General features: G+C 35.5%; 1 protein-coding gene across 5 annotated transcripts in view; it reads right to left on the reverse strand.

Annotated features, from left to right (window-relative positions):
• N4BP2 (NEDD4 binding protein 2) overlaps positions 1-24,097 on the reverse strand; it is an 83,228-nt gene that overhangs the window by 36,405 nt on the left and 22,726 nt on the right. For all 5 annotated transcript variants that reach the window (XM_069068106.1, XM_069068099.1, XM_069068115.1 and 2 more), the window contains 6 exons: positions 22,804-23,137; positions 18,262-19,450; positions 6,553-6,677; positions 5,071-5,159; positions 3,380-3,456; positions 1,115-1,270 (listed from right to left, as the gene is read on the reverse strand). In XM_069068106.1, coding sequence (XP_068924207.1) covers positions 1,115-1,270; positions 3,380-3,456; positions 5,071-5,159; positions 6,553-6,677; positions 18,262-19,450; positions 22,804-23,029 — 1,862 coding nt within the window. In that variant the 5' untranslated portion in view covers positions 23,030-23,137. The remainder of the gene's footprint in view (positions 1-1,114; positions 1,271-3,379; positions 3,457-5,070; positions 5,160-6,552; positions 6,678-18,261; positions 19,451-22,803; positions 23,138-24,097) is intronic.

The following is a 24,097-nucleotide window of genomic DNA, read 5'->3' on the forward strand; positions in this document are numbered from 1 at the left end:
CAATGGAGGGGAAGAATAGGAAGGCAAAAGGGAATGAGTCAACCTTATTCTCATTGAATTTGGCTTGGGGAGGGAATGAAATACACACTAAATAGGGTATCTCACCCTACAGGAGAGTAGGGAGGAAGGGAATGAGAGGGGGGATGATGGAAGGGAGGGCAGGCTGAGGGGGAGGGAAGTTGGAAGCACCCACTTTTGAAAAGGCACAGGATCAAAGTAGAGAATAGAGCAAGTCTTTTACAATATCTCTACTATGGAAATGTTTTGCATAGCAACACATGTACAACCTATACTGAATTGTTTTCTTCCCAGTAAGGGTGTGTGACAAGGCGGGAAGGGAATGAATCTGGAATTCAAAACTTTGAAACCAAATGTTAAAATACATACACACACACACAAATATATATACTATTATTAATATTATTTTACATGTAACTGGGAAATAACATATACAGGTACTGGAGCATAGAGATCCACTGTGCTGTATTGGAAAGTCAGAGGGGGTATGGGAGAAGATATGGGAGAGAGCAGATTGGAGGAGGGGATATCCAGTGGGATTACTATTTTGGGGTAGTGGGTAGGGAGAAAAACGGGGAGAAAATTTGTAACTCAAAATCTTACAGAAATGAATGATGTAAACTAGAAGTTAATAAAGCATTTGAAAAGATAAAAAATTACTTTAAAAAAATAAAGATAAAGGCAGAGAGGCCTAAAAATAAATAAATAAATAAATTAGAGACTTCTGAAGAGCAATGACGGTGCTACTTTGTATAAACCCTAGGACAAGCAAACAGGAATTAAATGAATAAAAAAAAATGAATAATATATCGATGCTCTGACCTGTCCATTATGGCAAGTCCCCACTCTAGTAACAATGATTAAAAATAATCCAATCCCTTTTTACAGTTAAGCATCCATCTATGTCAAAGACAATGAGTATCTACTGTAGTTTTTAAAGATCCCCAAAGGGATAAAAACTCTATAATCTCCCAAAGATTGGAGTGGGGAGGGAAAAGGAGAGAATAGAGAAGGTAAATTTAAAACAATCTTTTATATTTATAAAAAAACAATTTACTTAATTTGATTTCTAAGTACACAAGGTATTTCAACCCACCTAATATTTTCATCTTGACAAGAAGGTTCACTTAACTCAGTATGTTCTTGTCTATCTGGAACTGAAGAATCCAGGACGTGTGTCACAGAAACATAACGTTCATAGTGTTCCAACATTCTTACTATTTTCTCTTTGGTTACTCCATGAATGTTGCGCCTAAAAAATATCAAGAATAGGAAGGAAAGGAGAAGCAGGAAAGTGAAGAAGAACAATTCTTATATTCTATCTTACTTGTTCAGCATGGCTTCTCCAAATACATAAACACCTATCAACTCAGAAAAAATATGGAAAAACCACCTTTCTTGACCAGCATCATCTTCAACTGCTTTCACAAACTTTACATTTACTTTTTTTTTTTTTTAAGCAATCAGGGTTAAGTAACGTCCTCAAGGTTACACGGCCAGGTCATCCCGACACTGGAGCCAGTGCTCTTACTCGCTGTGCTACGTGGCCGCCCCTTTACATTTACATTTTGCTCTGTCTTTTAGGTACAGACGAAACCTACTCTAAAAACATTCTTGCAAAGGTACTTTACAGACATCAACTTGCATATATGGTTTCATTTAGCATGTGTATTACAATTAAACTCCAAATGATGAGATATTATTAATATTTTGAGCATTATTAATTTGTTGAAAATATGCACAGGATAAGAAGGCTGCATGGGTTGCCATTTATAATAATAACATGCTCCATATCTCAAGTATATGAAGATACTTTTAGAGTCACTGTTACTATTAGACAGTGATTTCTCCTTCATTATCTCTGACTGCAATACTTCAAAGATCCATGATTTCTTCTGTGAATACTTCTGTCACTGAAAGCAATCAAACCCAGCTCAGCTCCAACCCCCCCCCCCCCCACACACACACCACTATTTATTTTCACCACTAGGTTACCAACCCTTTGGCAGGATAAACTTAGCTGAGTAGGTCCTCAACAAACATATCATGGAGCATATACTCAAAATCTTCCCAGCTGAGGAAGCACTGACAGTTTTTATACTTCTTTGCCACTTTTTGTTGTCATGTGAACACAATTAGTGAAAGTATATTACGTAGGCTCATAAGATTACAGCTCTAGGACTTGAAATGACTTCAGAGACCATATAAGGAAAATGAAGGCTAAGTATCTTGTCCAAAGCAGACATAAGACACTTATGTAGGAGGCAGGTTTCCATTGAACACATCTTATTTCTGTAAAACATCTTAAAAATATTAAGTTCAGTTTTAAATTGTGTTCATTATGTTTCTAGCTTTGGATGAAGAGTTTGATATGTTGTCTTTTAATTTTGTTGGCAGAATAAATTCGTCTTATAGAAAATAAATTTGTCTTATAGAAAAATTTGCTGAAATATCTGTTCTCCTAAATAAGAAATACCTGTACAAATCATGGTATACTTTAATTCAATCTGAAATGAATAATTAGTTCCCAATTATCCATGCCTATTAGGGATCAAAAGCAAAAATAATCTAAAACAGAATTTTTTTTTTTTGGCTTTTTTGGAGGGTGGAGGGCAGGGCAATTGGGGTTAAGTGACTTGCTCAAGGTCACATGGCTACTAAGTATGCCAAATGTCTGAGCCCGCATTTGAACTCAGGTCCTCCTGACTCCCAAGGCCAGTGGTCTATTCACTGCGTCTCCTAGAAGCCCCAAACAGAATTAATTTTTAAAATCTTGAAATGGAAAATACTAAAAGTATGCCAGGTGGCACCATTAAGATACAAATCTTGGGCAACTCATACACTATCTATGCCTTTCTTATTCAGCTAAATTCTGGTCAAAAAGAATGTTAAAGGTAGCCTTGAAAGGGAAAGAAAATGGGTGAAAGGATAGAAGATAACCAAGTGACAAAGTGCATAAAAATGGAAAGATGTACTGCTACCAAGTTATTATTTCTACTGCCCAAATTATTTTCCCAGGAGAAATTTAAGGGTCCCCCTGCACAATAAGGCACCCTGGGTAAAAACTATCCTCCAGATAAATAGCTCTCAAGGCTAAAGGATTCAATTTGTTATTCTTGGATAACAAAACGCTGCTTAAATGTGACACAGGCTATTCTTTATTCTGCTAACTAAATTAAAAGACAACATATCAAACTCTCCATACAAAACTAGAAACATAATGAACACAATTTAAAACTGAATTTAACATTTTTTAAGATTAGAAAAAGGAGTCTAATCCCATTGGATTGTCTCATTTCTAAGGCAAAAATCAAAAGGGACTTATTGTGAATACCAAGAGAGAAACAAAAGAAGTTTTTACCTTGCAAGTTCCTTTGGTTTAAATTTCCACCATGTATCCGGTTCCCGGAAGTGAACTTTATATTTATATTTTTGTGACTAAATAAAAGCAAATATATATGTTTATTTCCACAAGATTACAATTCACTGTTAATGACATAGTAACTTCCAAATCTAAAATTCTATGATATGGTACAGACATAAAACTAGGCAGTTATTTTAAAAACCATGCTTCAGAAATAAGATATTCTTGGGTAATAAACTCTCAATAGCCTAGACTGAGTTCAGAAAAATGTTTTTAAAAAAACATAATTTCACAGGAAAAAAACTTTCCCGTACATGGTAAAAAGGTTTTTTCCAACTGCCCAAAGCATAGAAAACTGTACTCTATTCATCTCCATTCCCTACAAATCAGTGGGCTCTTTTTCAATTTAGTTACAAACCCCTACACATTCAAAAATTTTGAGACCAAATATGGGATAGACATAAATGACCCTGCAATGGTCATTCTAAGAACCAAGTGTCCCAAATGGATACCTTTTGAGGGGACATATAAGCAGAGCTGGTATAGGCCAGGGAACCAATATAGTGTTAGTACAGTTATCCCTTCCACACAATGGGGGTTAGGAACACAGCACCCCTGTGATTTCAAAAATCTCTGCAAAATTTTTTGATCCTCCCTTCACACCAGAGAAGAAGTCTGAATTACTATGGTATTAAAATTAAAATAATGGTATTATACAATACTATACATATATTCCATGCATTTCTAAGTTTCTAAATTTTTCTGTCATCTGCTGGCCTTTGCACAAAACTCCCCCCAAAATTTCCATCCAACTTCTTATGCCAACCCAGATATATTGAAACCTGCGATGGGCACAGTCACAACGTAAAAAGGATAACTGCATAGAGGATGGGAATGGAACACTGCAAAAACTTGTAAAGGAAATATAGTAAAAAGAGGAGCAACGTATGAACCTGCAGAAAGTTCAGATTACCACGAAACAAGAACTATCCACTTGAATAATGACACAGCCAGCTGAGTCAATAAAGAGGAAATCATTTAGCAAGGCTCTTGATTTTCTCTCTAAATTAAGAGAGCACCTTGAAGCCAGTGAAGACCTACAGGATATCAAAGGGAGAGAAAGAGATGATGTTCCTTCCCAGAGAGAAGTCTCCTCAGAAAGGGACTTGCACAAAGTCAAGTCCCAGGGGGTTAAGCTACCAGGGTGTAACTATTGTCTATACCCAAAAGTCAAGCACCTACTGTATTCAAAGGACCTTTAAGCAAAATTATTTTCTCAAGCCTCATAAAGTTGAAAATATACTAAAATTAGCACAAGTAGCACAAGAATTTTAAGAATGGGAAAGGAATTAAGCAAAAAATACCTTCCACTATTTTATAATTACAAAGCAGTATATACTTATTTCATTTGAGTCTCAGAAGTACCCCATGAGCAGGGCATAAAGTTTTATTTGTTTCCTTTTCACAAGAGAAAAAAACTGAAGCTCAAGAAACATTAAATGACCTGCCCAAAGTCACAGACTAACAGTAACCCCGGTCTTCTAACCCCAAGCACAGGGTCCTTTCTATTCATCAAATGAGTCTAGGTTAAGGACTCTAACATAAAGTGATGAGGGAGAAGATCCAACAGCAGCAACTATGAATCTGAGTATTTCTATCACAGGTCTTTAATAAATTAGGATACTAACCAAGATTATATACGGCTTCATCTCCCATGCCTGTAGATTTGTATTATCTATTATTACAGGAGAAATCTTCTTCTCTAATGCTTCTTTAGCTGAAAGATACATATTGTTATGAAAAAAAGAATGACTTTTTAAGGACATTCAGTATTAACTTGAATTTTTTAAAGTAAATTAAAATACTGCAAAAACTTATAACAATGTACTAATCCATTCGATAAACAGTAGATTTGTGCGTGTAAAATGTTTTAAAATGAAAATAAATGCACACTACATACTGGTGAAAATGAAACTATAAAACATTTAAAATGTTATATAATTTATTTTAAAATTATTTAATTTTATTTAATATTATTAATAATTATTATTATTTAATATTATTTTAAAATGTTATATAATTTATAATCTTTAATGTAAAAATTGCATAAAACATCAACATACCCTCAAAGGAACAATAAATGCTTTTAAGAGTTTTGTATCTGAAACCAAATAAGCATTTTGAGATCTACATTTGCCACAAATGTTGTATGTACAACTTTCTAATACATTTCAATCTAGGTTTGGAATATTACATGAAATTGGTTTATTTTTTTTAAATCCACTGCCCCTTCCCCAAACTACAAACTGCCCCTTCTCCACACTACAAAGCTTCTGCCCCTTCCCCAAACTACAAAGCTTTTTCACTGCAGATTCTAATAATATTTTGAAGCCACTTTTTTCACTTTCCTTCTAGGCAAAGTAGAACCCCAATTTTCTGATCTTGGTTTTAAAAGGCTTGCAATATGTGGGAAAGGATATGTTCAGAAATGAACATGATGTAAAAACAAAATGCACCAATGAAATGTTCCAAACAACAAAAAAAAATCCAGATACAAGTTAAGTCAACATTAAATAATCTGGAGGTTTAAAACTTGTCCTTATATTTTTTTTGTTTTACACAGGTGTTTTCAGATTCTAGTTTTCCTATTTTTTTTTTTTTAATTTTCAAGAGATAGTAAAGAATACAAAGGAAAGCACTCCCTCTACAGGGGACTTATTACCTCAAGGACAAAATAGGTTTCTTAACTTATTTTGCAATGTCTCCAAAGAAATTAACAATTTAAGAATTAATTCTTCAATGACTTGAAATGGACAGGAAATTTATACTCAAGAAATACAAATATTCCAACAAAAATTAGCTTAGCTTTGACCAGTGTTAAAGATCCATGTATATAAAGATTACATTAGCTGATATTTCACTAAGGACTCTGACCCACTAACTGGGAGACACTAATGATGAACTGCCTTGATTAACTAGAAACATTTGCTGGGAGCTCCAGGGAAAAGTCAACTTAAAACCACGTTTGCCTACACACCTCTTGCCCTACTCAGTATAAGTATAGGTTTCTTTTATCAAGGCCAGATACTTCAATGTATAAATGACAATAGCTTTTTGCTTTAAATTAATTTTATTTAATAAAACCAAGTCATCTAATGTCCAATTCTTACCTCGTTTCTGGTTCCACTCATGTGCTTCACCCAATAAATTTCCATCAAATTGATATTGTCCATTTTTGTAAAAAAAATCATCTGAACTAAGTATAATTCCATTAGGATTCTCCTCTACTAATTTCCTGTAATAAAAATTAAATTTAATCAACAGGATTATTTTTCCAAAATAATTTCCAATTTTAGATATTTCTTCTAAAAGGTGGTAATCAAGATATAAAACACAGAGGATGTTACTTGATGAGGATGGTGCAATGTTCTCTAAAGAGTAAAGGATATATATTAACCCCAGAGAAACTAATGTATTCTTCTTTGTATAACTTATTCCTTAGAAAGCTACTTTAAAAATGTTCAGAGTAAAGGTCTGCAGACTTTAAAAAAAAATTTTTTTTTAAAGCACTTGGGGTTAAGTAACTTGCTCAAGGTTACACAGCCAGTTATTTCTGGGTGTGGTGCTAAGTATCTGAGCCTGGATTCGATCCCCAGGTCATCCCAACACTGGGGCCGGTGCTCTTACTTGCTGAGCCACTTGGCCGCCCCTCAGATTTAAAATTTTTAAAATAACCAGGAAGTCTTAATAGTTTATCAAGCATATGGGAACATTATCAGTCATGGATATTTCCACTCTTGCACCTATGATATATATCCGGTCTGTGGAGCTGAAATAGAAGACAAGAGAATTCAGGAAATTCTTGTATTAAACAGAAATCAAAGTAGCCCAGGATTAAATTAAGATGCTCAAAAGTGGAGTGATCTAGTAGTTTCATAAATCCCATTAATTTTTCAAAAGAATTAACAACAAATTATGTGATGATATAAAGATGTTATTATATTATTTATTTATTTTAAATGAAAATACAGAGTTCTCCAACGGTCTCTCTTGGTGTGGTTTTAATCTTCAAGATTCAAGATTAATCTTCAATCTTCTAAGATGTTTTTGAATACTTTGTATATTAAGAACCAATGCAGATTAAACAGGGCACCTGGTGAGCCTACTCAGCAAACAATACAAAATGACAGATGCATATGGCAAACATTTCTGGTAGTAAAAATCTACTATGCAAGAGTCAGTATTCTGTTTTGGTTACAATATTCAAACTTTTCCATAAAGTACACAGTGACACAAGGTAAAAGCAAAGTAAAATATAAATGTTATCTTTGTCCCTTGACAAGAAGATTCTACTTTATACATATAAACCCTTCTGATTCTCAACTTCATCACCATGCTTCATTTAACTGCCTTCTTACCTAAAATGTCCCTCAGTACCTGTGGCATTCCCCTTCCCCCTTCCGCTGCTCCCATTGCTAAAGTCCTCTTGGAGTCTTCATTTTGGGTAGGGGCCCAGGCTGGTTATACTTCAATCCTCTCCAGGCTCTGCTTCTGTCTCTTCTGATAGTCTTATCAAATTTGATACCAAAGACCTTGTCAAATTTGAAAGATTTCTTAGTACAGACCCAGTGGTGGCTAAATGTGGAAAGACTCAACAACAGAAGGCTGGCTACCAATTATATAAGCCATAACTCATAAAAAGCTACTAAATCATAAAAGGTTATACCAAAATTCAAAAGGGTGACACAGAAAACCAAATACCCTCAATTTAGAAATCAGGAATCTGAGCCTTTTTTTTTTTTGACAACAGAGCATTAAAGAATAACTACCCAAAAAATCATTGTATCATACCAAAGTGTTATATCAGTCTCCTATTGTGATATATTAAATTTGTTGTGTGTGGTATTAACAGTATTTTAAAGTACTAAATGCACATGCTCTATATATTTGTTAAATAATTTTTCAAAAACTCAATCCCTGAAATTAGAGGAAAAAATAGATTAAGCTCTAACCAATTAAGATAAGTCATACATATTAATATCGCAGCAAAAATTCAATTAAACAGGTAGGACAGTGCCTATTAGGATACTATGCTAGGCAATGAAATGATATTTTAAAAAATGTTTAAATAAGAATGACATCAAAGACCTCACAATCTAAATAGAGAATAGCACATACACAAATAAGTAGACAATAGAACATAGTAAAGCAAAAGGAGAAGCCACCACAAATAAACTGCTATGTGACATCTAAGGAAATAGAGGATCTTTGAAGGAGAATCTCCAAAGTTTTCATGGAGGAACATGAAGATTTTAAACCTAAAGCTAGAAAAAACTTCAAAGGCTGTCTATCCATTTTATCTATCATACCTATTGTATCTCATTTTACAGTCACAGAAACTGAGGCCCATAGAGCTTAAGTGACCTGCCCAAGGTCACAGAAGTAGTAAGCATCAAAGACAGGGTTAGAGCACTGACTTGGGTTTGAACTCAAGTCCTCTGACTCCAAAGTCAGTGCTCTTTCCTCTGTTCCACAGAGGTTTTTTAGAAGCAGAATTGACAGGTCTTTAGAATTTACTTTACTTTAGGATTTAATTGCAAAGTAAGAGAAGGAAGAATCAAAACTGAATAACTGGATCAAAAGAAAAAGGGAAGATCAAAGAAAAAGGAAAAAGAACTATATGTACAAAAATATTTTAACAAAAATTTTTTTGTGGTGGCAAAGAATTGAAAACTGAGGGGGATTCTCATCAGTGAACAAGTTGTGGTATATGATTATGCTAGAATATTATTGTACTATAAGAAAGGACAAGCAGGATGGTTTCAGAAAAACCTGGGAAAACTTTCATGAACTAATGCATAGTGAAGTGAGCAGAACCAAGAGATCATCATACACAGTAACAACAATATTGTAATGATGATCACCTGTGAAAATATTTAGTTGTTCTGATCAATACAATGATCCAAGACAATTCCAAAGTATTCATGTTGAAAAATGTTTTCCAACTCCAGTGAGAGAACTAATGAACTGAGTACAAACTGAAGTACAATTTTCTCACTTTTCTTGCTTTTTTTCCCACAATATGGCTAATATGAAAATGTTTTGCATGATTTCACATATATAATTGTTTGCCTTTTCAGTAGGTAGGGGAAGGGCTAGAGGAAGAGAATTTGAAACTCAAAACATTTAAAAATAACGGTTGTGTTTGTTTTTTTAAAGAAAGAAATAGAAAAGTTTGGAAAAAGGACAAGTTTTATTGGAGGAAGGGGGTAGTACAGGGGAATTGTTTTGAAAGTGTTCAGTTCTAGGTACTGGGTTCTGGAAAAAGTTGGAAATGTTAGGCCAGAAGCTTAGGGCAGAGACTGGGTTTAAATATAAAGAAGCATCTACTTAGAAGTGGTACTTGAAGTCAAGAAATAACCAAAATAATATAAAGACAGAAAATTGCCAGGGCATCTAAACTTAGGGTGACATGAAATGAAAATGAACCAGGAGGCTAAAGAGTCCTACAGGTCAAAGAATGAGAAGAACAAGTAGAAGCCAAGAGAGGAGAGGATATGAAGGCAGAGATAATGAAGTCTCTAGGAGTACTGAGAAAAGGGTAAAAAGAAATAAAGGTCAGGCTGCAGTGAAAGCTGGAGAGAAGTGTTTCTTTTGATGTTCAAAGGACATCTATTCTTATGAAAGGGGCTTAAATTCTAAACTTCCTTTTTGTTCAAGGAGTTGCTTCTAAATATAAGGAATGGGCTAATATTTCTTTAACAATTAGCTCTCTGCTTACTGAGTAGTGTAAAATCAGAGGTAGCCTCAAAGACATGTCAAATTTCTTTTTTAAGAGTTAAATCCAGAGAATCCTGGGACCCTCCTAAGAATGTTTCAGAGGTACTGTGATTTTTACCCTTATTTAGGAGGCCATCTTTTTTCTCCACAAGACATTTTAAATTTTAAAACAAAAGTTAAAAGGAAAATAAGTTTCACTTACTGAAAATATTCTTTACCACAAATTTAGTTATTAGAATTTTGATACATTGCTAAGGAAACCTGCATGTACTATACTGATCTTAATACAGTCTAACTGTAAACTAAGAGCCACAAATCCCCAAATGAAATTTCTTTTTAAATAAAAAAACTGCATATAAAATGAAAAATAAATACAAAGTTACTATACACATATACATTGACTTAAAAGTTTTTATTTTTTGTTCAAATCAAATATATTTTATTTCTCACTGATCTTTTTATCTTCATCATTTTAAACTATCCTTCCTAATCGTCCTCTCACATACTGTCATTATTACCATCCACCGGTTCTAAGAACTTAATCACAGGACATACATGGGCTTTGTGGTATATCTGCATGAAATGTTTTTGTTGCTGTTGTCATTTCAGTCATGCCTAACTCTTCATAATCCCATTTGGAGTTTTCTTGGCAAAGATACTGGAATGGTTTGCCATTTCCTTCCCAGCTCATTTTACAGATGAGGAAACTGAAGCAAACAGGGTTAAATCACCTGCCCAGGGTCACACAGCTAGTAAGTGTCTGAAGCCAAATGTAACTCAGAAAGATGAGTCTATCTCCCAGGCCCCATGCTCTATCCACTGCATCACCTAGTAGCCCTATCTATACATATACATAGTATGTACCTACACCACAAATTTTTTTTCAATAAATTCATAAATAACCTTAAAAAAATCTAGAAAAACAAATATTAAAGCCACTAGCAGTATGTCATTATAGTCTGACTTAGTCAATTTTGTGTATGTATGTAATCTTTATTTTCCTTAAAGTCAGTCTCAGGAGAGCTTTCATTCTTCTCTAATCTCCCTTCCTCTGTTCTGTCTCATTTCTTCTCACATTTATTCCCTTCTTTCTTCCCTGGAGATCTTCCCTAATGCTGACCTTTTCCTTCAAAAAAGTCCAAGTGTCCTTTATCTTTATAAAATCATACCAACTACCGTATTATTTTCCTAATTCCTTGTCCTGCCAAATCTCTGTAAAAGATTTTTAACATCCCTTATGTTTCATTCTCTCTTTCAGTGATGGGTTTCCAACCCATTACTTATGGTAACCAATGAGCAATTTTGCGTCAAATCTAAAGGCCTTATTTCTCTCCTTTCTTGTGTGTGCCACATTTGGGACCACAGACCATAACTCTTTCCCCTTAAAATTTCTGTCTTATGATACTGTTATTAGGTCTTCTCCTACCTCTCTTTCTCTTCTTTTTATTACCTTTAATGACGGCTCTTCTTGCCATCTAAAGACAATATGACTGTATTCTAAATTCTGTTCTCCAATCTGTATCTATAATCTCTCAGACAACTCATCTTGAACTGGAATGAGCTCCTTTGGTGGAACTCTTGATTGTTTCACACTTCTCAGTGCATTACAAATCATAGTTATAAACCAATAGCACTGAATGCCAAGCTGCTTTTTGATCACTAGTGTATACCTATCATAATGAAATAAAAGTGATCTTTGAATGACACACTTTCAATGCACAGTGAAGTGTGAATTATTTTGTCATCAAAATAGATGGCAAGAGGTGGCTAGGTGGGGCAGTGAGTAGAGTGCTGGCCCTGGAGTCAGGAGGACCTGAGTTCGGATCTGACCTCAGACACTTAACACACACAAACAAAAAACCTAGGCGTGTGACCTTGGGCAAGTTACTTACTTAAACCAATTGCCCTCCAAAAAAGCAAAAATAAAAAAAATTAGATGGCAAAACATTATGTTTTACTCAATGACACTATAGCTATGCTAAAAAGAATACAATATACATCAGTATTACCAGACCAAACATTTATTATAATATTCACAACTCACAAGAAAGCAATGGTCAGAAAAATTAGAAAATTTAAAAAGGAATCTTATCATGGCATAATTTCTTGACCAAAAAATAAATGAAGCTCTAACCAAAATAAGTTTCCAAGTAGCTTCTTTCTTACCTAAGCAAGGCTTGTTCAACTGCAACAGATGGAAAAAATTGCATGCAGAGAAAATTAAGACTATTAGCCTTTCATGTAGGAAAATTGGGACACTAATGCATTGCTGGTGGATCCAACCATTCGAGAACAATTTAGAACTAAGCTCAAAGGGCTATAAAACTCTGTATACCCTTTGATTTTACCATTACTAGGTCTATATTCCAAAGAGATCATTAAAAAAGGGAAACCCCACATTTACAAAAATATAGCAGCTTTTTGTGGTGGCAAAGAAATAGAAATTGAGGGAATGCCTACCAATTGCTGTACACATTGTGGTATATGAATGTAATGGAATACTATCATGCTATAAGAAATGATGAGCACGCGAGTTTTAGATAAACCTGTTAAAACTTAAATAAACTGATCCTGAGTGAAGTGAACAGAACCAGGAGAACATTGTACAGAGTAACAGCAAGATTTTGCAATGAGCAACTATGACTGGCTTAGCTGAAGCTCTTCTCAGCAATATAATGATTCAAGGTAATTTCAAAACTCATGATGCAAAATGCTATCCAGAGAAAGAACTATGGAGTCTGAATGCTGTCAAAGTATATTATTTTCACCTTTTTTTGTTTTCTGTGGTTTTTCCCTTTTATTCTATTTCTTCTTTCACAACATTACTAAAGTGGAAATATGTTTACATGATTACACATGTATAACCTATATCAGATTGCTTGATGTTTAATGAGGAGGGAGAATGAGAGGGAAAGAGGGAGAAAAATTTTGAAACTCAAAATCTCATAAAACATGAAATGTTAAAAATTATCTTTACATGTAATTGGAAAAAATAAAATACTGTTTACCAAAAAAAAATAAGACTATTAGCCTTTCAATTCAATTAAAGTCATATGCTGATGGATTAATGAGTATTTCGCAGTACCTATGTATATGAAAAAAGATTTTCAAAGAAGAAAATACTTAAAATCTCATTACCTATAATATATAGTCATACCTTCAAAATTCCATTCTACTAATTCCATTAGTATAGATCTGCATGGCAAAAAAAAATTGTACAATTATTGTTGCATTTTATTAAAATTTTACCAATAAAATTTGTAGAATTTTGTATTTACATAACATTCTCAATTTTGCCTCTCAGCCCACAAAGCCTAAAATATTTACTATCTGACCTTTTACAGAAAAAGTATGCTTACCCCTACATAGAGAGTTGTCTGGGACACTGAGTAATTAAACTAATTTCTCAGGGTCACTCAGTCAGTAAGTGGCAGAAATGGATCTTAAAACTAAGCTCTTCTGCATACCAAGGCCTTGGCCACAAATGCTACCCTACTTCCTCACAAGAAGTAAAGGGAAACAGTATAAATTTATCATCAAAAAAAATGTACCACTGGGAGCAGGATAGAGAGAAAAAATGTGAGAAAGATTACAAGTTTGGCATGGGGAGGGACACAGTAAAAGGCCCTTTATCTAGAAATTTGTTTTTACTCTGCCTAAAGCTAACTAATCTTACTAACTTGCCTTAATGATCAATTATTTCATCTTTCAAAAGGTGGACGAACCAACAAAGATGAATTCTATTTTGGTTCTGGTTCTCTATAACAGAGAATAACTCGTAAATGGAGTGAGAAACTTTGGGGAAATTAGCACTATTTGCTAGTTTGAGATAGAGAAGAAGAAAGCCTGGCAAACTTTGATGGGCACTCTTTAATCCAACAATATCACTACTGGGTCTTTTGTCAAAGAGACAAAAGAAAAAAAAAAGACAAAAAAAAAGTACCTATTTGTACAGAAATATTCATAAGCAGTTCTTTTTGTGGTGGCAAAGAACTGGAAGTCCATTAACTGGTGAATGGCTGAACAAGTTGTAGCACATGATTGTGATAAAATACAACTGTGCTATAAGGGGGGAAAAAAAGATGAGAGGAGTTTCAGAAAAACCTGGGGAAACGTATATGAACTGAAGAAAAGTGAACAGAACCAGAACAAGACTGAACGTAGCAATAGTGTAATGATAATCAACTGGTGAAAAATTTAGCTATTCTGATCAATACAATTATCCAAGACAATTCCAGAGTACACATGATGAAAAATGCGGCCAGGTGGCACAGTGAGTAAGAGTGCCAGCCCCAGCATCAGGAGACCTGGGATTGGTTCCAGCCTCAGATACTCATCACCCCTACAAAAATAACTGGCCGTGTAACCTTGAGCAAGTTATTTAACCCCAATTGTTTTAAAAAAGCAAAAATTTAATTGCTTTAAAAAAAAAGAAAAAGAAAAATGCTATCCAACTCCAGTACATAGAAAGAACTGATAAATTCTAAGTGCACACTGAAGTATGTTGTTTTTCACTTTCTTTACTTCTCTTGCTTTTTTTTTTTTTGACTACACTGTTGAGATGGAAATGTTTTACATGACTTCACATATATAATGGGGATCATATTGCTTACCTTCCTCAATGGAGAGAAGCTGGAGGGAAGGAAAGAATGTGGAATTCAAAATTTTAAAAAATGGACATTAAAAAAGGAATAGCAATAAAACTTTAACAAATTTTGCTGACTGATTCTGACTGATTTACCAAATTGGATATCCATTCTTCAATGTGAATTCTTCCTTGTAGCAAATAAAAGTTAAGCAAAAATCTCCAATACAGTGACTTCATGTGCCACTATATACAATATTCTGCCAAAATATGTCCCCTGCCTCTCTGATGAGGAGAGGTATGTTTCATCATCTGTTCTCCAAGATTATTGCTGATGCACCCTAGATCTTGGGAGAAGAGATTTCAAAGCAGAACATACATGATCTAAAATTCTTCAAGGAAAGTCAGTTCAAGGCAGATGGGTTAATTCTTAAGAACAAAATTCCAAAAACACCAAGGCAAATAATCAAAAATTATCTGAACAAAACCAGGTTTGTCTGAAAAAAATAAACAAGTTGAAGAGATGCACTGAATTAAGTAATCAGTCAGGTAAGAGGAAGTATCAGAGAACAGCATGGTTCTAGGAAAGCACAGTGGTAGGTTGGGTTAAAGCTGAGAATAAGTTGAAGCTATTAAAAAAAAAAAAAGCAATATATCTTCCCAGTCAGGGTGAGTGAGGAGGGAAAAAGGGAGAGAATCTGGAACTCAGAGTTTAAAAAATAAATGTTAAAAAATTGCTGCTATATGCAACCAGGAAATGAGATATACAGGCAATGGGTATAGAAATCCATCTTACCCCTACAAGAAAATAAGGGGAAAGTGGTGAAGGTGATGGACGGGGGGAGGGGAGAGAGGGCAGACTAGGGGGAAGGAATAATCAGTATGCTTGCTATTTTGGGGTGAGGGGCAGGGGAGAGACAGGGAAAAAATTTAGAATTCAAAATCTCATGGAAATGAATGTTGAAAACTAAAAATAAATTCTTGAAAAAAAAGCAATAAAAACAATTTTTAAAATTTGTTTTTAAAAACAACAACCTGTACTGCAAAAAAAAAGGAGAGAATGAAACCACTGCATGTGGTATATGGGAAGCTAATTAGCTGAAAAGTAGAAGATATAGCTGCTCAATCCTTATTCTTTTTCTGACTTTTCTGTCAAAAACAAAAGGTCAAAACAAATATAACTAAAAGGACATTTATACCCAATATAAATAAGGAAACAGTAAGAGGCACCAGGGTCTAGATGAACTATATCCCTGTGTACTAAAAGAAATGACAAGGTTGGTTAGGTGGTACAGTGAACAGAGCACTGGCCCTGGAGTCAGGAGGACCTGAGTTCAAATCTCAGTTCAGACACTTCACTTATTAGCCCCGCGACCTTGGGCAAGTCACTTAACCCTAACTGCCCTACTTTCTCCCCTCCAAAAAGAAAACAAAATGGCAGATGTGACTGCAAATCTACAGTCAGTGAACTCTACAGTGAACAGCTATAAGGAATGAGAGTGGTACTAGACTGGAGAAAGGCAAATGAAGCAAAACAGGAAGAAACTAGAGTTGACAAATAAGTCATGAATTTGATTTCAATATAACTTCAGCAAAAACAGGTCATGTTGTTCTTTTGTAAAAAGGGAGAGATTAAAGACAGCAGAAGGAGTTGAGGGTAAATAGCCAAAATATCTGTGATATAAAAACAAGAGGCATTAATAAAACTCTTTTTAAGTGAACATACTGTGCTAGGGAAAACCCTATTTTCCTTTTTTTTTTTTTTTTACAAAAATACTAAGGGTTAATGCTGTTTAGTTTACCTAGATTTTTGCAGAATATTTGAAAAAGATACTCTTGTTATCCTTGTGAACAATACAAAGAGATGTGGTCCAGACAATAATAAAATTGGGCAGATTCAGGACTGGTTGAATGATCAGACCCAAAGACTAGACATTGATGGTCTGCCTTGGAAAGGAGTCTCTAGTATAATACCCAGTCCTATGCTGGTTAATATTTTAATCAATGATTTTAATAAAGACATAGATTGCATGCCTAACAAATGGGTATATAAAACAAAGCTAGGAGGGATAGCTAATGTACTGGATTACAGAGGCAGGATCCAAAGTTCTCAACAGGCCCTGGGTATGATCTAATAGAAATAAAGTGTAGCAATAATAAATGAAAAACCTTTTATCTAGGTTCAAAAAATCAAGCCCATAAATACAAGGGAGAAAAGTAGAGAGATCTTTGGGATTTAGAAGTATTCTATTCTTTGAGATGTGTCAGTGAGGTAAGGCAGCTTAAGAAGCTCATTCAATCTCAGGTTATATTAAAAGAAAATAACCAGAACCAAGGAGAAGGTCCCCCAATATTCTGCCCTAACCAAGTCATATATAGAATAGTGTTCAATTCCAGGCAGATTTTAGGAATGACATTCATAAACTGGAAAACAATTGACAGAAAACAACCAGGCTAGTAAAATATAAAATACCTCAAGATCATGAAATATGAGAATCAGTGAAGAAGACTTAGGAAATTAAATGACAAATCCATTCCAGAATCTTCTGTAATGGTAATGGGGATTAGACTCTAGCAGGCAGAACTAAGAACAACAGATAAATAGAAGTTACTAAAAAAAAAATGTTAAGAAAAAATTCCCAGCATGTACTGAATTGGAATGGTCTGCTTTCATCAGCAATGGATTTCCCATCAAAGGAGTCTTGAACAAGACTTGAAAACACCTGTTATCACAGCGAGTAAAAGCACCGGCTCCAGTGTCAGGATGACCTGGGGATCGAATCCGGAATCAGACACTTAGCACCCACCCAGAAACACCTGGCCCTGTTGAACAAGTTACGTAACCCCAATTGCTTAGGGGCGGCCAGGTGGCTCAGTGAGTAAAAGCACCAGCTCCAGTGTTGGGATGACCTGGAGATCAGATCTGGGCTCAAAAACTCAGCACCACACCCAGAAATAACTGGCCATGTAACCTTGAGCAAGTTACTTAACCCCAATTGCTTAAAAAAAAAAAACACACACACAAACACCTGTCAGTTAGGTGGTGTGTCTTGATTTTACATTCGTTAAATTATTAACTTGTCTCCACCGATCAGTGTGAGCTCTTTGACAGAAGGTACTGTCTTTCTCTATCATATCCACAGTTTAGCAGGGGGCTAAGATGCAAAATAAGCATTTATTTGTCTAAAACTGAATTCATAATGCTGCCCACCAACTTCCCTATTTTTGCTGTAACTTGTCACTTACAATAAACCCTAGGTTTAGTATCTTGGAATCATCATGTATTCTCACTCTCCTTTGCCCTTCAAAAAAAACTGGAGAAAGCCTGGTACAAAGCATTATTGGGGACAAAGTGTTAGGAGAGTAAGTTTTCAGAAAAAAAATCTATATTTAAAAGTTTAATTAAGACTTTTGCCACGTAGTAGCTAGTAAAGAGAAAGCCATTACAAAGACAATATAAATACTCAAGCTATCGTATTCTATTCACCCTGGGTACTTAAGAGAAACACTATACCTTGCCAAAAAGGATTTTCCAGATCCTGGAAGCCCTCTGAGTAGTACAAGTGTTTGGCCTACATAAGGGGTTTTTCTTCGAACAGTATGAGAAGCAGGAGGCTCTTGTACTTGGTAAGGATTTCCATCTTGATTTCTCCATGCCACTGGCATCGGCAGTGAAGCATTTCTATCCCAGGTGCCAAAGAGAACTGGAGGTGGCAGAGAAGCACAGACTCTTCCGGGTTCACAGTAGTCAAAAACAGATATTACCGGCTGAGGGCTGGCTGCAACTGGAGCAATGAAGCTTCGGATCCCTTGAAAAGGCTCAAAAGCAGAAGCCATTGGATTCCAGGAAGTTTGTGGTAGCACTGGGGGGGGTGGCAATGGTGGCATTCCAGGGCAAAAGTTGAAGTCACTTCCCTGTGGTGGTAGGTCTGTATGATTTTGTGGCTTGAAACCAAATCCTTTAGATTGAGTAAACAAATCAGGGACAGAAACACCATTCTGATCCCCACATGTGCCTACTCCATCTTCTGTCTGGTCTGGAATCTGTACAAGAGGATTAACAGCAGTCCTTAATTCATTCGTACCCAAATGTACACAGGCTTGAGAAGGCTGGCATCCAAAATTCTGAGCATCGCAAAGCGCATTCTGAGTTTGACGGGGGTTAACGTACACCACTAGAGAGTCATTAGGTTGAGTAAAAAAACTATTAGGCTGGGCATCCATAGGACTGCTATTTGTTAAAGGCCATATACCTTCCTTTTTACAGTTTCTGGACTTGCTCAAATCTGAATGTAAAGTTAAACGTTCTGAACTTAACACAGAAGAATTCTCTAATGTCTTAGTGTCCATTTCTGTTTTTTGCAAAGAAAAATTCCTTCCACTGTCACTAGGCCCACCAAAATTGTTTTCCAAAGACTGTGTAGACACTTGGTCATTAGAAGCATAATTCAATTTCTCAAATGCATTTTGTATTAAGGAATCCAAGTCTTCAGTAAGTCGCATATCCGAGAACGCATCTGCTGACTGGGAACTGTCTTCATCTTCTACTTGAGGACATTTTTCATTCATTTCATTTCCTTCAGCAAGATGCTGATTAACAAAACCAAGTGGTGTTGCAACTGACTCCAATATTAAACTTTTAGAGGCTGGCATTCCTTTGGCACCAGTGGACAGTTCTAAGAGACAATCCATAGCATTTTCAACTGTTCATAAAGAGAGGGATAAAAACATGATTAGGGCAAAAAATATACATAAGATGACAGAGTTAGAAGTGGTTGGAAACTCAGAAGCCACTGAGTCCAAACCCTTCTTCTTACAAATAAAGAAACTGGGGCTAAAAGAGGTTATCTGACTTGACAGACTTGACAGTATGTGACAACTAAATCAGTCCTTATGACTCAAGTCCTGCATTCTATCTATTATACCATGTTATTTCTCTTTAATATATTTAACATTATGGTGAGTTTTGCATTATCTTAGTATTAGATGAGTTTACAAAGCAATATGTATAAATCTGATCTTAACAACAGCCCCAGAAGGTAGACAGAGGCAGGGGCTTCTTAAACTTTTTCCACTCCAGACTCCTTTTTGAGTTGCATGGCCTGAAAGCACGTGCAGTGCAAAGTGCACATGCTTTGTGTTGAGAACCAAGGGTGCAGTGAAGCTGCCTGATGCAATACAGGCAGGCCTTCCCAGAAATACCTTGGATTCATTACACATTTTATTTTCAATTAATTTTTGGTTGTTGCAGCACATTCAGAAACCTTTTACTGTTGCCACTCTGTATTTAAGAAGCACTGCATAGACCTTATTATCCTCATTTTAGAGATGAGAAAAAAAAATGAGAAAGATTAAATGATTTGCTCATGGTCAAACAACTAATGAATTCTACTTACATTACATGTTCCTCCTGATTCCAAATCCACTATTCTTTCCTTATAAGATACTGCTTCATTAATATTTTATTATGATTATTTCAATGCCCGTTATAACTTTAAGAAACTGACTTTAAAGTTTTTTAAAGTATTTAAGGTTACCTAAAAAGTATTTTATAAATTCCTCTAGAAAAAAATTTATACTATTTTTATTTATTCTTACATAATGTTATATATTCTATTATTTTATATGTTATACTATACAATAATATACAACATATATTTATACTATTAATTTACAACTCTACAAAGCTAAAACCTAATAGACTGAATTATCATAAAGTTCAAATTAGTGAAGCATAACTATTATAACTTCTAGAAAAAAAATTACTACTTCTAGCTTATTTCTTCAATAGTATCTCTCCTCCATTTTAAAACCTAACTCCTAGACCCATTGCTTCCCCTTCTTTTCCTCTCACATCTCATTCGCCTCTTGGGTTCTTACGAAACTTGCCTCAGCTGTCTTCTCACACTGGAACATCCCTCAAGTATGTCAGTCTTTCTCTCATTCAGTTAGTTCCTCCCCAAGAACTCCATTTGTGGGGGGAACTGCCCCAGGCTGGTCAAGCTTCAATCCCCTCCTGGTTATACTTCTCACTCCAGAGTTCACCACCATGATCACTCCCCATCCCCACCACAAGTTCCCACAAAGTATACCTTCTCTCCTGCCCCTCCCCACTTTTCAGCTCCCTACTATATGTTGTCTTCCCCTACTGGAAGGTAAGCTCTTTGAGGACAGGGGCAGTCCCCAAACACAGTGCTTAGCATATAGTAAGAGCGAAATGGATGCTTGTTGCCTTGCCTATATCTTTGCAATCTGGCTTTCAACCTCATCATTCAACTGAAACAGCCTTCTAAATTACCAATCATATCTAATCTACCAAATCTGATGGTTTCTTCTCAGTCACACCTTCCTTGACCTTTCTTGACCCATGTCACTGATAACCACCCCTCTGCCTGAATAATCACTCTACTCTGCATTTTTGTGTCTTCCTACATGCATGCCACTCCTTCTAAGACTCTTCTGCTGATCATCATGTATTATATGCCCCCTCACTATAGACATATCACCCTAAGCTCTCTCACTTGATGAGCTCTCAGAACCCATGGGTTTAATTAAGATCTCTAAACAGATGCCTCCTAGTTCTAGCTCTAGGCTTCTATCTCCAACTACAAATTGTTCGTAGGCATCTCAAACTCAACATGTCCAAAACTTTTCCCTGTAAATCCATCTGCTTTCCAAAATTCCCTATTTCTATCAAAGATGCCACCAGAATTCTTCCAATCACCAGGTTCACAACCTACCCATTATCTTGAATCTTCATTATCCTGCACCCCATGTAGCCTATCAGTTGATGAATCTTGTTTCTGTCTCCACAACATCTCTGCTTCTTTCTACTCACACAGCCAGCACCCTTGTTTAGGCCCTAATTGCCTCTTACCTGAACTACTGAAACTGCTTCCTAACTGGTCACTCCTCTCTAATCCATCTACCACACAGCTGCCAAAGTGATTTTCCTAAAGTTCAGATCTAATCATGTCACTGTCCTACTCAATAAGCCCCAACAGTTCCTCAATGGCTCTCATTTGGAATATAAGCTCTGTTCAGTTTTTAAAACTGTTAACACTCTTTTAAAACTGCTAACAGTCAACCTGCATTTTCCAGACTCCATGGACCAGCTAAATTGGCCTTCTTACTCCTCATGTGACACTCCATATGTCTATCTTCACCCTTATCTGCGCTATCTGTCCCCCAAGCCTGTAATGCATTCCCATATGTTCTCTACTTCTTAAAATCCTATTTCCTTGAAAGCCCTGCTCAAATACCTCCTGCTACATAAAAACTTCCCAATTCCCTATTCTCAAATGCTGGTGCCCTCTCCCCCTTAAATCTACCTTATACCTATCTTGTATATATTTTACACGTTTGTTTACACACATGCTATCTTGCTGGATAAAAAGTAAGTTTCCAGAAAGCAGAACTATTTCATTCATCTTTGTATCCACTGGACATTAACAGTGCTCTGGACAGAGCAGGCACTTAACAAATGCTGCTGATTTGTGTGTTTTGCCAGGATGAATTATGTTTAACTCTATGTCCTTGTACTGATAAATGTGATATGAAGTACCCATTCATTTCAAATACAGAGTACCCTCTTCACACAACTACTTAATTTATGGAATTTTGTAGTAATGTGACTTTTAAATTAGGAAACAACATATGTCTACAAGTAAATGAGTCCCTGAATTGAGTAAGTTAAATGAACACTTACAGAATTCTGGATGCTATTAATTGTTTTCTCCTTAACTCCTTTCTAGTTATCATGCTGGGAAACAAAAACTATACCTTGCACACATATTTATCACAGGGCAAAAATGTGCCCATCCATCATAAAAAAAATTAGCTCAGCTAGGTTTCTTCTCAAATTTCCCAAATATGTGTTTGTATAAACAGTTCCATAAACAATTTCTCAGACCAATTTCCTTATGAATATAATTCTGACATATAGAAACTTTTAAGAGTGCTATCAATGGATAATTTTTTTTATACTCACTACTGGATATATTAAAGCAGGATAATAATAAAATGCAAATAATTCAAAATTGCTCATTTCTCTCACCTTTGAAATCACATTCTGAAAGCATCAAATAAACTACATCAGGATCCAGGTCAGAAAACATTTCTGACAAGCTGTTTAAGAGTTTCTCTTTGTCAACACTTGGCTGAGGTGGTACTGTAGGAAGAGTTGTCAGCTCCTCACGGTGAGCAATGTTGGATGTGACATCCTCTGTATTCAGAGACTTCCTAGCAGGACTTCCACCAAGATTTTTCCTTTTCCTTGGCATTCTGCTTTCTAAAAATCAGTTCCTTTCTTATTCAAGTTGAAAGATTTTTAAGTCATATCTCAGAGGAAACAGGGACAAATAACTTGCATAATCCAGTAGTAACAGGGCCTAAGTCATAATGAGATAAAAAAAAGGTAGGATTATAGACCGGATAACTATAACTTTATTTCTTAAATCCCAAGCACTTTAAAGATTTTTTAAAGTAACTTTTACACTTTTAAGAAACAACTGGGATGCCTTTTAAAGCAAGAACCAGGGTGGCCGGGTAGCACAGTGAGTAAGAAGAGCACCAGCTCCAGTGTCAGGATGACCTGGGGATTGAATCTGGGCTCAGACACTTAGCACCCACCCTGAAACACCTGGCTGTGTAACCTTGAGCAAGTTACTTAACCTCGATTGCTTTAAAAAACAAAAACAAAGCAAGAACCAAGGCTTATTCTCCAACAGAAATGTGTGAAAGACATGAACCAGCATTTTTAAAGAAATGTGAGCTCTCAGTATGAAAGCTCTAAATTGCTAACAGAGAAATGCAAATTTAAACAATTAGAAGGTCACACAATGTGATGACAGACAAAACTGGAGGGGAGGTAGAAAGACAATGCACTGTTGGTGAAAATGGTGCTTCCCCACAGGAAAATCACTAAATAGTTTGTGTATTTGATGACCCAGTGATACCAATAAAACAGACCTCTCAAGGAGGAAAAATCTCACATATCTATATATATAAAATCTTTATCCAAGTACTTTTTGTTATAGCAAAGAATTTGAAAGAGAAGAGGTTTCCACTATGGGAATGATGAATAAACCCCGTATATAAATATAATGGAATATTCGTGTGCTATACAAAATGAAAATTATGAAGATTTTCTGAAAAACTTGAATTACAATGATACAGAGGAAAACCTGTAAAACCAGGAGAACAATTTATATAACAACTACAATGTAAAGGAAAACAATACTGAAAAATATCAGAATTTAGATGAATACAGTAACCAACAGTAATATTGAAACCTCATAGGACTGAAAGTAAATAAAGCATGCCTCTTGTCTCATGACAGAGAGGTGGCA

This window comes from Petaurus breviceps, unplaced genomic scaffold, assembly GCF_028583685.1.
Source record: "Petaurus breviceps papuanus isolate PSGF00001 unplaced genomic scaffold, PetGlider_PUasm1.0 140, whole genome shotgun sequence".
Lineage (NCBI taxonomy): Eukaryota > Metazoa > Chordata > Mammalia > Diprotodontia > Petauridae > Petaurus > Petaurus breviceps.